This window comes from Musca domestica, unplaced genomic scaffold (genome assembly GCF_030504385.1).
Source record: "Musca domestica strain aabys unplaced genomic scaffold, Musca_domestica.polishedcontigs.V.1.1 24, whole genome shotgun sequence".
Taxonomy (NCBI): domain Eukaryota; kingdom Metazoa; phylum Arthropoda; class Insecta; order Diptera; family Muscidae; genus Musca; species Musca domestica.
In genome coordinates this window covers 11,113,983-11,131,972 of record NW_026712272.1, presented here as the reverse complement: position 1 = coordinate 11,131,972, position 17,990 = coordinate 11,113,983, and the positions used below count along the sequence as shown (strand labels likewise).

Here is a 17,990-nt window from a genome sequence, read left to right as displayed (position 1 = left end):
TGAAGTGGGAAGGCTATCCGCCTCCATATGTCCCGTAAAAAGCCTTCTGCTTTAAAGAAACTTAGAGAAGATCTGCAACAAACGTTTGGCTTGGCCTACCCTACGGAAAAAAGCTTTTTGAAGTTCCTCTGTAAATATACGACTTTTAGAGTACATTCTAATTTCGCTGCTTATAGGTGACCTGTGGAAGCTTTTTGTATAAAGGAGATATTTTGAAGTCAGAAGGCCTTCTGCCTTAAAATGATCCGGGGATAGTCTTTTGCTTAAAAAACTAACTTTAAAATGTCTTTAAATTTCGCCTGACAATGGAAAAATATCTTCAAAAGACCATAGAGAAGACTTGTGGAAATGTTTTGCCTATAGAACATCTGGAGAAGATCTCCTGCTTCTAGAAGATCTGAAACAACCGTATGACTTAAAGACCTTCTGTTTATAGAAGACCTGCAAAAGGCCTTCTGCCCATATAAAATACCTGCAGAAGTTGCTCAGCCAATAGAAGACCTTAAAAATAATTTTAACTTTACAAAATCTGTGCAAGGTTTACTGTCTATAAATGACCTGTTTATGGCCTGGGTACATTAAATAACTTTAAAACGTCTTTAAATTTGGTCTGCCTATAGGAAATTCGGACTGCGTCTTCTGTTTGTAAAAGTGCATTTGAAGGTCATACACATTAGAAGTTCCTCTACATAGGTTTCTTCCCATTTACCCCTGCGTACCAGCAAGGTGGCTCTTTGTAAACTAATAGGTCTCACTAGGGGAAAGGAAAGGTTTTTTCCTCCTGGAGACCCAGAAAGATAAAGTTTTGTAGCTTAATATGGCTGATAGATGTCCACCTCCTACAGTCTTAAAATTCGTCTGCCAATAAAAAATTTTACAGGGTCTTATTTTTATAAAAATGAATTCGAAGGTCCTTTGCATAGACCTCAGCGGATTTACTTTCATATTTTAAAGTCCACTGTCCATAGATTATTCAGGGCCAGAATTCAAAGCTGTGCAACCATCCAAATCCAAACATTGTAATAACTTCACTCCTGGTGTTCGAGGAAAATTCTCTTCTAGATGATAAATGTTCTAATACTACTCCTAAGGTCGCTCATCATGGAATTGGATTTATCTCTTCGGTTCGTCCGAAATTATTCGCCACAATACAGCGCAGATATTCTAGTGTCATTCAATTGGACTACGACAGTTTGTCGCTGCATGTACCGCTTAGGACATGTTGTAGACTAACAGTCCACCATATAAAATCAATCAATTCATTCTGTAGAACAATCCCTACCTAGGGAAAGACAAACACTTTTTTCTCTTAAAAACGTATACTGCAGTTGAAAGCCTTTCTGAAGATAGGCGTATTTCTTCTAAACGTGTTGGGATACAATTAAAAATTCCTTTGCATTGACAGTATTGTACTACACCTATTAAATATTGTGTAATAAAAACATATTGTGGAGTATACTTTAAGGCGCAGGAAAATAATGTGAAAAAATGCAGCGTTGGTTTTTTTCTGAAGGATTTTCGTTTACACTTTGAGGCTCCATTGAAGAGGCTATTAACTTCTAACAGTATGCTACATATAAAAGGCCATTCTGAAGGTCTTATATGCGGTTTTCACTAAACGCATTGGGTGAACAAATAATAAGTTCATTTTCATTGACAGTATTGTAATACCCCTATGCAAATGCTAATTGTGCAGCATACTTTTAGGCGTGTGAAAACAATATGATAAATGAATGCTCCGGTGGATTTTTTCTGAAGGATTTCTCCTTATCTGTTGACGTTACACTGAAGGGTCCATTTGCTTAAATTAAATTTCATATCTTGTATTTTTATTCCATTGAGAAATTTTTTATATTTTACAAATAACCTATAAATATATATTTACAACGAAAAACCAAAGATGAATAATAACGTTTAAAATAACTATAATTTAAAATAAAACTAAAATATTTCATGATGAGAATAGAGAGAGAAAGATTACGGAAATAAATATTGAAAACCAAAAACGAACTCAAAACGAAAATTAGAAAACGAAACTTAGGGTATTTTTTTCTGGTAGAGATTTTGATAGATTGACTGAGAGATAGTCGAGATAGAGAGATAGACAGAGAGCGAGAGATAGAGTAGGACGAAACTAGACGAGAGAATAAGAACTAATTGGCACTTACCATCTTCACCACTTGAGGCTTGTGCAACGCCATCTTCACCGAGAGTACCCAATTCGGCGGCCTGGATAATGAGCGAGACGCGATAGAAGTAATTTCTCCAGAAATTCTCTTCGGTGATGCTGAAAGAGGTGGGGATAAGGAATTAACTATTTTGTTGATATATTTATCCACGATGCCTACTCACATTTTGGGTACCAATTCAAAACGCATTGTTTCCAGGTTCTTATCCTCTTCCATAATGGCCTGGGCGGTAGGATAGGCGGTATCATAGTTGAACTCAAAATCAATACCAGCCGGTGGTGCACGTACAAAGTTACGTCTATCCTGGGACAGACCCATGATTTCTTCCTTGATCTTGGCCTCATTGGTTAGGCCAACCCAGGGGGCAACAGCTGGACCATTACCGCCAGCCTGGCCTTTAATAAAGGCTTCTTGTTCTTTGTTAAACGACTCCATAATGGGCTTTACAATTTAAATCAGGGAAATCAGGGGGGAAGGGAGCGAAAGTAGACAAATTTTTATTAGTAAAACAAATAATGCTAAGGCGTCCTGAGAATTTTGGAAAATACTTACATTCTTCTTGACAGTTTCTTTTAGCTTTGAACCGGCCTCAGTGAAAGCTGATGACAGGAATGAGCCAAAATGTTTGGCCTGTTGGGTTACCTTTGTGGTAACTGTTGTGTGGCGAAATATGAAAAAAATTGAAAGATACAGATACGATATTGGATTAAAAAAATTCCAAATGGTGCATGGGTTTTGTTAGGGGTTTGGTTTTGAAACTACTAGACTACTAGACAATGAGGTTCAAATTCGAGAATGTTTTGAAAAAATATGCTGGATAAACGCATTTCAATTTTTAAGCTACTGGTTGAAAGGTTGATCTGATCTGAAAGTTGGGGTTTTGTAGTTTTTTTGTTAGGTGGTATTGTCGGGGAAAAGGGGGAAGAAAAGTGATAAAACAAAGAGACTTTGAAGGCAGGACAGAGTGAGCTGTCAGAGGAAAGGGGACTTCCAAAACTATCCCCTGCGGAAGGCATTCTGAAGATTTTCTATGAAGAGAAGATCTTTTGAAGCTCTTCTATGAAGAGAAGATCTTCTGAAAGTCTTCTATGGAGAGAAGATCTTCTGAAGCTCATCTATGAAGAGAAGATCTTCTTAAGCTCATCTATGAAGAGAAGATCTTCTGAAGCTCATCTATGAAGAGAAGATCTTCTGAAGTTCTTCTATGAAGAGAAGATCTTCTGAAGCTCTTCTATGAAGGGAAGATCTTCTGAAGCGTTTCTATAAAGAGAAGATCTTTAAAAGCTCTTCTCTGAAAAGAAGATCTTCTGAAGCTCTTCTATGAGGAGATGATCTTCTGAAGCTCTTCTATGAGGAGAATATCTTCTGAAGCTCTTCTACGAAGAGAAAATCTTCTGAATCTCTTCTATGAACAGAAGATCTTCCGCAGCTCTTGTATGAAGAGGAGATCTACCCAAGCTCTTCTATAGAAGTCTTCCTTCTATAGAAGAGCTTTTTGAGATCTTCTATGAATATAAGACCTCCTTGAACTTTTCTATGGCCTAGAAGACCTCTTTGAGCTCTTCTGTGGCATAGAAGATCTCCTTGAGCTCTTCTATGGCATAGAAGATCTCCTTAAGCTCTTCTATGGCATAGAAGACCTCCTTAAGCTCTTCTATGAGTAGAAGACCTCCTTAAGCTCTTCTATGAGTAGAAGACCTTCTTGAGCTTTTCTATGGCATAGAAGACCTCCTTGAGCTCCTTGAGAAGACCTCATTGAGCTCTTCTATGGCATAGAAGATCTCCTTGAACTCGTCTACGGCATAGAAGATCTCCTTGAACTCTTCTATGACATAGAAGATCTCCTTGAACTCTTCTATGGCATAGCAGATCTCCTTCATCTCTTTTATGGCATAGAAGACCTCCTTGAGACTTATTTTATGAATAGAAGACCTCCTTGAGACCTCTTCCATGATTAGAAGACCTCCTTGAGACCTCTTCTATGAATAGAAGACCTGCTTGAGACCTCTTCTATGAATAGAAGATCTCCTTGAGACCTCTTCTATGAATAGAAGACCTCCTTGATCTCTTCTATGAATAGAAGATCTCCTTGAGACCTCTTCTATGAATAGAAGATCTCAATGAGCTCTTCTGTGAATAGAAGACCTCCTTGAAGCTCTTTTATGAAAATAAGACCTTCTGAGGCTCTTCTCTGAATAGAAGACCTCCTTGAGCTCTTCTATGCAGAGAATACTTCCTTGAGCTCTTTTATGAATAGAAGTCCTCAATGAGCTCTTCTGTGAATAGAAGACCTCCTTGAGCTTTTCCTCGTACTGACTGAGTACTCCTATTTCTTATAAGGAAAGAAGCCCTTCTCTAAAGCTCTTTGTAATAGGAAACATTCTGAATCATAAAATTTCCGACGCTGATCTTGTCATGGCTCCAAATTCTCTTTACCGGAAAGTGCTAAAATTTTGTCTATTAATGGAAAATTTTGTAGGGTGGTGTTGGGGACAATATTTAGTTTTCTTTATGAAATATGTTATGAGTGCTAATAGAGAACGAGAGAGAGAGTGGAAGAAAATCTAAGAGGTAGGGGAACTTGTTGTTATTTTTTGGTTTTGTTGTTAGTAAGTAACCTGTCACTTGTTATTCTCTTATTAAGAGATTCTTTTTTGAAAAATTTGTTCTCGATTTAACCTTTCACATTATTTTTTCCAATAAAAATAATTTTTGTTGTTAGTATTTTTTTTGCAATAATCATAAAATGTTACCAATTTTGTTTGATTTTGGAATTGTGACACGTACTTTTCACGTCTTCGGCCTTACCCTGTCCAATCTGACCATCTTCGCCCAGTTGAGCCTCGTCGCCAGATGCTGCCAATGAATCAGCTCCCTCTGTGGCACTGTAAGGATACCAAAAAGAGGACACGAAATGGAAAAGAGAAAATTGCGGAAAATTCAATATTAGTTGGGAAGTTTTAGGCATGGGTGGTTATACATAGTTTTAGATCATAAGCAAAATAATTAAATTAAAAAAAAAATATTTGTTTTCAAATTTTACACATTTAGAATAAGTGAATAAAAAAACATCATGCAAGAACAAAAGCAAGAATATTTAAAAATTAATAAACAACCATTTTTATATAAAAATTGTATTCAAATATTTAATTGAAACATGCAAAAATATTAATAAAAATTAATTCATACAAAAGTATTTTTTATATTTGAAACCTTCGAACGTTCCAGTGGCAATTCTATCCCTAAATATCTGACATTACAGCTACCGAAAAATATATATATTTTTTATTCCATTTAATCATTCCTCTTGGATTCCGCCCATAAAACTTTATGCGACACCATAAAATGGGATTATAATTTTGTAACCGAAATAAAAACGATGCAAGTAATGGCTGGTTGGCTGAATATCTGGCTGGTGCTTTTGTTGTTATTTTTTAACGACATTTGAATCCTTGGAAAGCCATGAAACCCCCAGAAATAAAATTAAGAAAAATATTTCAAAACCACCAACCAGCCAGCCAGCCAACCAAGCATTATGGCCCAAATGTGAAATGGCCAATGGATGATGATGATAATGATGGTGGTTATGCGTCGTTGAATGGTGGGTGGGTGGCTACAGGAGGACACAAAATCATATTTTATGCTCAATGAAAAATTATCTAATGACAGGGTTTTGCGAAGGCAAAATACAAAATGCGTAGTTTTATGGGACCTAATGCCACAGTAGCCGGGGTATGGGGCGGAAAATGATGGAAATGAAAAGAAAATCCTTGTCCTGCCCTCAGCAGTTAAGCTATGCTCAGTTAAATCTATCAACAATAGAGCTAGATAAAATGCTTTATAAGCCAATAAAATTATAAGTTCATTTTCGCAAGTAAATGATAAAAATAGCCTACAGCGACAAGGGCATTATTAAGTTAATATTTCATAAATATGGAAATTATGGGGCCAGGAAAATGGAGAGAAGAGAAGACCAGCAAAAGTCTATTTGAAGTCCATCATAAAAGTGCTCAATGAGGTCTTATAGCCAAAGAAGATCCCAAAGATGTATTCTAGCCGTAGAAGAGCTCGAGGAGGCCTTCTAACCATAGAAGAGCTCGAGGAGGTCTTCTAGCCATGAAAAATCTCATGGAGGCCTTCTAGTCATAGAAAAGCTCAAGGAGGTCTCCCAGCCATAGAAGAGCTCAAGGAGATCTTCTAGCCATAGAAGAGCTCAAGGAGGTCTTCTAGCCATAGAAGAGCTCAAGGAGGTTTTCTATGCCAAAGAAGAGCTCAAGGAGGTCTTCTAGCCATAGAAGAGCTCAAGGAGGTCTTCTAGCCATAGAAGAGCTCAAGGAGGTCTTCTAGCCATAGAAGAGCTCAAGGAGGTCTTCTAGCCATAGAAGAGCTCAAGGAGGTCTTCTATTCATAGAAGAGCTCAAGGAGGTCTTCTATTCATAGAAGAACTTAAGGAGGTCTTCTAGCCATAGAGAAGCTCACGGAGGTCTTCTAGTCATAGAAGAGGTCTTCTAGTCAGAGAAGAGCTCAAGGAGGTATTCTAGCTATAGAAATGCTCAAGGAGGTCTTCTAGCCATAGAAGAGCTCTAGCAGGTATTCTAGCCATAGAAGAGCTCAAGGAGGTCTTCTAGCCATAGAAGAGCTCAAGGAGGTGTTCTAGCCATAGAAGAGCTCAAGGAGGTCTTTTAGCCATAGAAGAGCTCAAGGAGGTCTTTTAGCCATAGAAGAGCTCAAGGAGGTGTTCTAGCCATAGAAGAGCTCAAGGGGGTGTTCTAGTCATAGAAGAGCTTCTCTTCATAGAAGAACTTCAGAAGGTCTTCTCTTCATATAAGAACTTCAGAAGGTCTTCTCTTCATATAAGAGCTTCAGAAGGGGTTCTCTTCATAGCAGAGCTTCAGAAGATCTTATCTTCATAGCAGATCTTATCTTCTTCTTTTCATAGAAGAGCTTCAGAAGGTCTTCTAGTCATAGAAGAGCTTCAGAAGGTCTTCTAGTCATAGAAGAGCTTCAGAAGGTCTTCTAGTCATAGAAGAGCTTCAGACGATCTTCTCTTCATAGAAGAGCTTCAGACGATCTTCTCTTCATAGAAGAGCTTCAGAAGGTCTTCTCTTCATAGAAGAGCTTTGAGGTATTTTTCATAGAAGAGCTTCAGAAGGTCTTCTTTTCATAGAAGAGCTTCAGAAGGTCTTCTTTTCATAGAAGAGCTTCAGAAGGTCTTCTTTTCATAGAAGGGCTTCTGAAGGTTTTCTTTTCATAGAAGGGCTTCACAGAAGATCTTCTCGACATAGAGGAGCTTCTGAAGGTCTTCTCGGCATAGACGATCTTCTGAAGGTCTTCTGTTCATAGAAGAGCTTCCGAATGTCTTCTAGAGCTTCAGAAGATCTTCAGAAGGTCTTCTTTTCATAGAAAAGCTTAAGAAAGTCTAATTTTCATAAATGAGTTTCAGAAGATCTACTCGGCATAGAAGAGCTTCCGAAGGCCTTCTCGACATAGAAGAACTTCCGAAGGCAGTATCCGAAGGTCTTCTCGAAATGTAAGAGATTCCGACCTTCAAAATGTCATCTATATTTGGAAAAACTCAGGAAATTTGTTTTTCCTAATAACGCTATAGAATATATTTTTTGTATATAGGACCTTTGAATTGTGTTCGATTTATACTAAAATGGAAACCTAAGGCCTAACTGAACCTTGAAATTTTGCCTGAACATATTCACACACATATACAAATATACACTTTGTATAGTTATTATCGTACATACATACATATATACAAAACATTTATTTTTTATTTATGTTATTTACAATGAAAACTTATGAGAAGAAGACGTTAAAAAGAAACAGCGAAATAGGTGAAAAGAAAGATGAAAAAACACAAATCGATGACACAATCACCAAAAAAAAAATGTAAAGAAAAACATTCGACTTATTTTTCGCTGATTCGAATTTTGTTTTCGTGTGAAATGAAAGAAAATGAAAATTAAGAGGAAATTCCACACTTCATGGAAGATGATTTTAACCTTTGACTGAAAAAAAGGTCAAATGAACGAAGAAGAATGCATGGAGCAAAAATCTAAACCTGGTAAAAAGGAGAACGAAAAATGGAGGATAAGAAAGTAAATGAATGGACTCTAGATGACACTATGCAGGGAGGGTAGCCAGGCATTCATTGAAATGCATAAATCTCATGGTGGAAAGGGAAGGGCTGGGAGAATGTTATGAAATTCTGAGAATAATTTTCAATTATGAAATTATGGTATAACGACCAAAAAAGAGAGGTAGCGAAAAGGGATAGGACGGACGGGCAACAATCATGGCATTCTTTGATAAAACAAAAGACAATGAAAATCATAAAAAATAAAATAAAACAAATAAAAAAGATTTATGAATAAACAATTGAAGAGAATAATAACAGAAAACAAAACTCTACAACTTAAGGGAACATTATCTTTCTCTCCGCTTAGGGAGAGAAACTATTACAACAAAAAACCAAAGAAAAAGGAGAAACTACTACTAAATACAACAATTATGAGGGGAGTTAATGTCCCGCCATTTACGATGATCTACAATCCTTTGCAATATTCTTTGCTTGAAATTATTTTGTAGTAGTAGTTGTTGTTGTTGATTTTTGATGATGGGCCGCAACTATTTAATGATGGACTTTGATATTTTTCTAATGGAAATACGGTAAAAAAGGTAAATATATATGTGTATGTTGTGATGTTTGCTTTTTTCCGGTTATGAGGGGGGAAAGTGAAAGAAAAAGTAATGAATAAAAAAATAAAAACAAAAATTCCAAAAAAAAAATCTATTGATTTCAAAGCAAAAATGATTTTAAAAGAAAGAATTTTAAAAAAATATTTTTTTTTAAATGTATCTTTCACAAAATGCGTTTATTTTCAGATTTTCGTAATATCTGGCTTATAAGAAAAGGGCGAAAAATCAGGGTTTTGAAGTCTTAGACTCCATTAGATAATTTCTGAGATAGCATGTCTTTATCCAAATCGACCAGTGAATCATTTTGTAGAACATTCCCTTAATGTCCTTGCCATGTCACTGTTTCAATAAAACAGCTTTCTATACTGTTTCTTAATGTGGCGCCCAATGATTTCACGTAGTTGAAGAGGTAAAGACTGGTGAACATATCAAATATAAAATGACTTTATTCACATTTATCTGACATTATTATAGCATACTTTTAGGAGCTCGCACAAAGTTTAAAACTAAAAGGAACAAGTAAAAAAACTGTAAATTTGGCCGGGCCGAAGTTTGAATACCCTCCACCATTTGGACCGAATTTGGCAATTCTCAAAACAATAAAATCCGTTAAAAATTCTGTTAAAATCTTAAAAATACCGAATGTAGCTGTTATATCAGGGTCATAAGCTATTACAATATTCAAATGCGAAACTTAAAAAAATCGGTAATAATGTAGCTAAAAGCATCAAAGTACCGAATATCTGGAGCTACCGTAATATGGGGACCTGCACAGATAATTTTCTGTCTTAGGCTATAGTATCCATTACGAACTTCAAATACCATGTTTGAAACAATTCCCGTGAGAAATGTCGCTAAAATCATTTAAATACCGAATATCGGGAGGTACCGTTATATATACGAAGATGTGGACCTGCACGGACAATTTTCTGTCTTAGGATGTAGAATCCATTACGAACTTCAAATACCAAATTGGAAACAATTCTGATGAATAATGTCACAAAAAAAGCATCAAAATAGGGAATATCGGGAGGTACCGTTATATGCCAATACCAAAAGTCCTGCAGACATAACATACATTTGAGTAAAATTTTATCAATATACTTCAATTCGTTCGGAAGCTAGAGTGATTCCCACAGACAGACAAATGGATAGACGGACGGACATAGCTAAATCGACATAGAATTTTATGCTGATCAAGAATATATCTACTTTGTGGGGTCTAAAATGTCTATTTCGAGGAGTTACAAATAGACAAACTTAATATACCCTCCATACTATGGTGGAGGATATAAAAACTGTATGGTATAGTATAAATTAACACATTCTACATTTTTTTTAAATATACAAATTTATCAGAAGCGCTTAAAATAATTGCAGTATACAGGTTATAGCGGTTCCTTGAAGTTTCCCTCAGGAGCTCTTAAAATATGCCATAGAAATGCTAAAAATATTGAAAAAGTCGTCTTACATTAGACTAATACGAAGTGAAACTGGCCGCAAGGTGTGCAATCACGAGAAAAAAAAAACTAATAAAATTCTCAACCAAAATTGGCTTTTGAAAGATACATTTTAAGGTGGAGAAAAAAAATTAAAAATGACTCAAAAATATTTGGAATGAAACGTAAAGGCATGGTATGTGATCACCTCTCTTATCCTGGGATTTTATGAATTATTTTCTTATACTTCAAACTTACCTTAAATCGAAAGCAAATGAAAATATTTCATAAAATCCAAACTGTAATTACTCGGTACTATAAATATTAACTCTGTACAAAACTGTTATATTTTTTTCATAAATATTGTTTAAACATTATTTAAAAATTTAATTAAGCAAGAAAACGATTGTGGAATTACTTTAACTGTAATAAAATAGAATTATATAATTTCTTTAAGTGTAACTGTATAATTATTAAAATTTTAAAGTTGAAAAAAACTCAACAAAGCTTTAGATAAAATATAAAAAATTGCTCAAAGATTTACAGTGGAAGCTTGAAATAAAATATTTTTGAAAAAAAAAAAACGGAAATATTGAAAAAATTCAATCGAAAATCAACAACAAGGTGCAATAATACAGATCTCATTAAAAGGAAATTTGGAGATTATTCCTGATTGCCTAAAATGAGTATTTCCTCGTCAGATATAATGACCCCTCTTCAGGTCGATTATCAAAACTCACTTCCGGTTTTGTATAAAAATCTTCAGTAGGCTTTTAAGACTCCCTTCTGTGTGATTACAGAGACTTCCGTTTGATTGTCTATTAACAGTCCTGATTTGTTCTTTGCTCCCTTTGGAGTCTTAGTAGAAGCCCAAAAGGAAGTGTTTTTAAACGCCCAGGAATGGCGACCAAAAGATCTCCATAGGCAACCACATAGTGGTCTCTTTATATTTTAAAAAGGAAGTCTTTATAGAAGCTCAGAAAGAGTTCTTCAAAGAAACCCAGAAGATCGGCCTTCAGGGCATCTATAAAGATGGCATTAAGCGTGCCTATAAAGGCGGTTTTCTTGGAATTCTTTGAAGACCTCCTTTTGAGCATCTATGAAGACTTCCTCCCAAACATATAAAGAGACCAGTATATTGTTCTCTATAGAGACCTTTTGGTCGCCTATGCAGACCCACTTCTGGGTGTTCAAAACAAAAACCATTTGGGCTTCGACCAGGAATACTTTCTGGAAATATATAGAGCTTCTTTCACAAGGAATTTAGAGCCCCCTACTGGACGTATTTAGAGACCCCTACTGAGCGTATATGGTGCCCCTTACTGGTCGTCTTTGGCCAAACCCTTCTCATAATCTATTTATGTATAGTTGTCTCTTTATATGTTTAGAAGAATTCTTCATAGATGCTCAGAAAGAGGTCTTCAAAAAAATTTAGAAAATCGGCCTTCAGGACGTCTATTAAGATAGTCTTCAGCGCGTCTATAAAGACTTGGTATTCTTTCTCTATGGAGACCTTTTGGTCGCTTATGCAGACCCTCTTTTGGGCGTTTAAAAGACCTTCCTTTATATAGAGACACTCCTTCAACTCGCCTATAGAAACCCACCTACTACAGACGCGCCTTCAGCTCGCCTATAGAGACGCGCCTTCAGCTCGCCTATAGAGACACTCCTTCAATTCGCCTATAGAAACCCACCTACTACAGACGCGCCTTCAGCTCGCCTATAGAGACGCGCCTTCAGCTCGCCTATAGAGACGCGCCTTCAGCTCGCCTATAGAGACGCGCCTTCAGCTCGCCTATAGAGACGCGCCTTCAGCTCGCCTATAGAGACACTCCTTCAACTCGCCTATAGAGACGCGCCTTCAGCTCGCCTATAGAGACGCGCCTTCAGCTCGCCTATAGAGACGCGCCTTCAGCTCGCCTATAGAGACTCGCCTTCAGCTCGCCTATAGAGACTCGCCTGCAGCTCGCCTATAGAGACTCGCCTTCAGCTCGCCTATAGAGACTCGCCTTCAGCTCGCCTATAGAGACGATCTCCTCTATAGAGAAAACCATCAGAGAAAACCATAAGCTCGTCCTTAGAAACGACGATAAGCTCGTCCATACCGACGACCTCGAAATTCTGCTTCTTTATACAGCTCTTCAATACAGACCGCCTACAATTATTTTATGAAGAAGGCCTTCAGCTCCTCATATGACGACGAATTTGGGGTTGTTTATAAAAAGACAATTATGGCCCATCCTGGTCATCTACGAAGATTCCTTCCCGGACCGTCTTTAGATCGTGTATGAAGACTGTCAATTGATCCTTTAGTAAAACTCGTCCCAGTCGTCTACAATATATAAAGGCCAGCAACTGTTCCCCCAGCTCGTCTGTATAAACTGCCTGATGCCTTAGGTTTTTGGTGTGTATTTTTAAAACTCATTCCTCTGAGCCTGTCCAAAAAGCTTTTTTATATAATCTACCATTTTGCCTTTGAATACTCAATTGGAGAGGGATCTGCATTATAATTCTTGAGTACAATTTTATAAATCTTTTATAATAATAAATAAAATTATTAATCAAAGCCTTAAAGCAGTATTAGAAATGGGGAAATTTAAAACAAATGAAAGATAGAATATAAATATTAATGAAACTGAATTGAAATAACGCACTCTAACTACACCTGCAAAAACTGTTGTTTAAATCCAGAATATAGGAAAATAATAATATGGTAATTATTAATTTATACAGCCTCAACAAAAAAATTAACCGAGAAAATTAAATAATAAAAAAAAAAATAAAAAAAAAATAAATAAAATGGCCCCCAATGGCGTATGATGTACGACGTTACTTATACGCCAAGGGCGGTTTAAATGAGCACTTGTTTTATGTGGCTGTATAAACAATAATTCCCATAATATTATATTATTTATTATTAAAAAAATCATTGCAAAATGATTAATTAACTTTTTAAATCCAACTAAAAAATTAATTTGAAAAAAAAATCCATAACTAAATATTTGAAATTGAATTAAATATTGAATAAACTTGAACGTTTTTTTGGAACTTCAGCATTTCATTGTTTAATTTTCTTTTTTTTTTCATTGCGCTATTGCTTTGGAACAAAAAAACATTTTGTGGCTTTTGAAAATAACAAATTGGAAAAAAACAAATCAAGAGAACTTTGTTAACAAACGTTTCGAACGAAATCACAAACTCATTACAAACTCCTTTTTTGAGGGGGTGATTAAATTGCTTTTGCTTTTGTTTTTTTTTTCTTTTTTTTGTTTCGGTTTTGGTTTTAGTTGTTGTTGAAACTTTCCGTTATAAAATATCAAAATATCCTTTCATCATTAAGAAAGTTGTGGGGCCCATACCTAAGATACCTCGATTTGTCGTCATCCTCACCACCGGTGGCAGCTGCTGGATTTTCAACGCCAGTAGCAGCGACACCTTCGGCACCCTCTTCACCACCTTTACGCAGACCGGGTATAGATGGTATCGAAGGCATAGCAGGCATTGATGGCATAGCCATTGTGGGCATTGAAGGCATGGCCGGCATAGATGGTATTGATGCACTGCCTAACCAACCCTTGGCACTGCCTAACCAACCGCTGTAAAGAGAAAGAGAAAGAAAAAAATGTATTAGTTAAAGTTAAAAAAGATAATTTTTTTATTAAAATATGAATTCAGCTATCCTGGGCGTATGATTAATGTCTCTACTCATACGTCCAGGGTGACAGATGGAAATAAAATATGAAAATATTGAAGATAATAAATAAGATAAAATAATCCGATATTTTAGGACACTCAGAACGTCAATAGAGACGACCACCGGATCGGCAATAGAGACGACCTTCGGATAGTCAATAAAAACGACCTTCGGATCGTCAATCGAGACGATCTTGAGATCGTCCATAGAGACGACCTCCGAATCGTCAATAGAGACGACCTTCGGATCATCAATTGAGACGACCTCCGGATTGTCGGGTCGTTAATAGAAACCGATATTAGCTCATCTATAGAGACAAATATCAGCTGGCCTATAGAAACTCCCTGACCTCCCAGCTCGTCTATGGATACTCCCTGGCCTCTCAGCTTGTCTAAAGAGACTTCCTGGCCTACCAGCTCGTCTATAGAGATTCCCTGCCCCCTCAGCTCGTCTATGGAGACTCCCTGCCCCCTCAGCTCGTCTATGGAGACTCCCTGCCCCCTCAGCTCGTCTATGGAGACTCCCTGGCCCCTCAGCTCGTCTATGGAGACTCCCTGGCCCCTCAGCTCGTCTATGGAGACTCCCTGCCCCCTCAGCTCATCTATGGAGACTCCCTGCCCCCTCAGCTCGTCTATGGAGACTCCCTGCCCCCTCAGCTCGTCTATGGAGACTCCCTGCCCCCTCAGCTCGTCTATGGAGACTCCCTGCCCCCTCAGCTCGTCTATGGAGACTCCCTGCCCCCTCAGCTCGTCTATGGAGACTCCCTGCCCCCTCAGCTCGTCTATAGAGACTCCCTGCCCCCTTAGCTCGTCTATAGAGACTCCCTGTCCCCTCAGCTCGACTATACGGACTCCCTGCCCCCGCAGCTCGTCTATAGAGACTCCCTGCCCCCTCAGCTCGTCTATAGAGACTCCCTGTCCCCTCAGCTCGTCTATAGAGGCTCCCTGGCCCCTCAGCTCGTCTATAGAGACTCTCTGGCCTCCCAGCTCGTCTATAGAGACTCCCTAGCCTCCCAGCTCGTCTATAGGGACTCCCTGGCCTCCCAGCTCGTCTATAGGGACTCCCTGGCCTCCCAGCTCGTCTATAGGGACTCCCTGGCCTCCCAGCTCCTCTATAGAGACTCCCTGGCCTCTCAGCTCGTCTATAGAGACTCCCTGGCCTCTCAGCTCGTCTATAGAGACTCCCTGCCCTCTCAGCTCGTCTATAGAGACTCCCTGCCCCCTCAGCTCGTCTATAGAGACTCCCTGCCCCCTCAGCTCGACTATACGGACTCCCTGCCCCCGCAGCTCGTCTATAGAGACTCCCTGCCCCCTCAGCTCGTCTATAGAGACTCCCTGTCCCCTCAGCTCGTCTATAGAGGCTCCCTGGCCCCTCAGCTCGTCTATAGAGACTCTCTGGCCTCCCAGCTCGTCTATAGAGACTCCCTAGCCTCCCAGCTCGTCTATAGGGACTCCCTGGCCTCCCAGCTCGTCTATAGGGACTCCCTGGCCTCCCAGCTCGTCTATAGGGACTCCCTGGCCTCTCAGCTCGTCTATAGAGACTCCCTGGCCTCTCAGCTCGTCTATAGAGACTCCCTGGCCTCTCAGCTCGACTATAGAGACTCCCTGCCCTCTCAGCTCGTCTATAGAGACTCCCTGCCCCCTCAGCTCGTCGATTGAGACTCCCTGCCCCCTCAGCTCGACTATACGGACTCCCTGCCCCCGCAGCTCGTCTATAGAGACTCCCTGCCCCCTCAGCTCGTCTATAGAGACTCCCTGTCCCCTCAGCTCGTCTATAGAGGCTCCCTGGCCCCTCAGCTCGTCTATAGAGACTCTCTGGCCTCCCAGCTCGTCTATAGAGACTCCCTAGCCTCCCAGCTCGTCTATAGGGACTCCCTGGCCTCCCAGCTCGTCTATAGAGACTCCCTGGCCTTCAGCTCGTCTATAGAGACTAGCTAGCCTTCAGCTCGTCTATAGAGACTAGCTGGCCTCCAGCTCATCTACAGAGACTAGCTGGCCTCCAGCACATCTACAGAGACTAGCTGGCCTCCAGCTCGTCTATAGAGACTAGCAGGCCTCCAGCTCGTGTATAGAGATTCCCTGACGTCCCAGCTCATCTATAGAGACTAGCTGCCCTCCCAGCTCGTTTATAGAGACACCCTGGCCTCCCCGTTTCTCTATAGAGACTCCCTGGCCTCCCTGCTCCTCTATAGAGACTTCCTGGCCTCCCAGCTCCTCTATAGAGACTCCCTGGCCTCCCAGCTCCTCTATAGAGACTCCCTGGCTTCCCAGCTCCTCTATAGAGACTCCCTGGCCTCCCAGCTCCACTATAGAGACTCCCTGTCCTCCCAGCTCCACTATAGAGACTCACTGGCCTCCCAGCTCCTCTATAGAGACTCACTGGCCTCCCCGCTCCTCTATAGAGACTCCCTGGCCTCCAGCTCGTCTATAGATACTCCCTGGCCTCCCAGTTCGTCTATAGAGACTCCCTGGCTTTCAGCTTGCCTATATAGACTTCCTGGATCCCAGCTCGTCCATACAGACTCCCTGGCCTCCCACCTGGTCTATAGAGACCACTTCTCAAGTTGGTCTATAGAGACCACCTCTCAAGTTGGTCTATAGAGACCACCTCTCCGGCTGGTCTATAAAGATCACCTCTCCGGCTGGTCTATAAGGACCATCACTCCAGCTGGTCTGTAAAAACCATCTCTCCAGCTGGTCTATAAAGACCACTTCCAGTTGGTATATAGAGACCACTTCCACGTGGACTTTTATAAAGGCTCCCTTCGCTTCTCTATAAATTCTCCCTTTTACTTCTCTATAAATACAGTTTGTTGCTACCTTTATTCTATAAAATGACCCTCCCCCTCCTCCTCACCTAAAGTCCCTCCCTTGCTCCTCAAAAATATATCTAATTTTCACATTCGTTTATTTTCATTTCACATTGTTCGCATTGCTTATCATTGGCTTAAAGGACATCATCTAAAGCCCATAATCCTTTTTCCTTTTACAAAACCCTTCTGCTTCTGCTTTTTCTCCTTTTCCTCTTCTGCCACTGCATCGTGAATGTTTGCCTCCCTCAACAGCTGGGCTACAGTTGTGTAGCTTTTGCGGCGAATAATCCCTTTTAATAAAAGAAATGTCATTTGATTTGAACGTTTGCACATTTCCTCTTCTAATCAAGAGTGAAAGCAAGCGGAAAAGGAAATTCGAATAACAAGTGTTTCATTTTGGGTTTGGTGGGTGTGTGTGTGTGTATGTGCGTAGTTTGTATGTCTGTGTGTGTGTGGCAGGAATTGGTGATGGTTGGCAGGAAAAGTAGAGAATGGAATTAGGAACTGTTATATTCCATGTCCATGTGACAGTAAAGTATTCATTCATTCATTCATTCCAGATATAGAATGAAGAAGAATACAATATGAGATGGATAAAATGATAAATTTTGAAAAAAGTAATATTAAAGGAGTGTGTGAGAGAGAGAGATACACAGAGTGTGAAGAAGAGAGCATTTAAGGGCACATTTATTATTACACTATTGAAAAAACATTTAATTCCAAACAACTTATTGATTCGTCTTGAAAGTTTTATTCAATTAACCCCCCATGGGGATTTCCATTTCCACCTCCCACGATGTCTTCATATTGTGGCCTCAGTATGGGGGTTGGACTAGAAAATTACCAGCCTTAATTAAAACTTTACATTTGACATTTCCTACTTCTCCCGACTTCTTGGGGTTCTCTTTTAGACTTCAAGATACAAATCACATCCATCCAAATAAGTAAAACCACCCTTGAACTCTCCTCTCCACTCCGCCAAAAACAAATGTTATTTTCGCATGTAAATCTTGAATCTCCAGCCAAAAGCACACCATAATTTCATTAAACTCAGCCACTTGAATAATTAGCAAATGACAGGAAATGAGGGTAGATGAATTAGGAGGTTACAATGATTAAATGTCACAAATGACGGGGTATGGCTT

General features: G+C 39.3%; 1 protein-coding gene across 7 annotated transcripts in view; it reads right to left on the bottom strand.

The window, feature by feature from the left end:
* The window catches only part of LOC101888203 (synapse-associated protein of 47 kDa), a 155,836-nt gene that overhangs the window by 32,464 nt on the left and 105,382 nt on the right, over positions 1-17,990 (bottom strand). For 4 of the 7 annotated variants that reach the window (XM_059123205.1, XM_059123204.1, XM_059123209.1 and 1 more), the window contains 5 exons: positions 13,699-13,935; positions 4,977-5,074; positions 2,742-2,842; positions 2,353-2,630; positions 2,169-2,287 (listed from right to left, as the gene is read on the bottom strand). In XM_059123205.1, coding sequence (XP_058979188.1) covers positions 2,169-2,287; positions 2,353-2,630; positions 2,742-2,842; positions 4,977-5,074; positions 13,699-13,935 — 833 coding nt within the window. The remainder of the gene's footprint in view (positions 1-2,168; positions 2,288-2,352; positions 2,631-2,741; positions 2,843-4,976; positions 5,075-13,698; positions 13,936-17,990) is intronic. The other 3 variants (XM_059123206.1, XM_059123208.1, XM_059123207.1) reach the window with 3 other exon arrangements.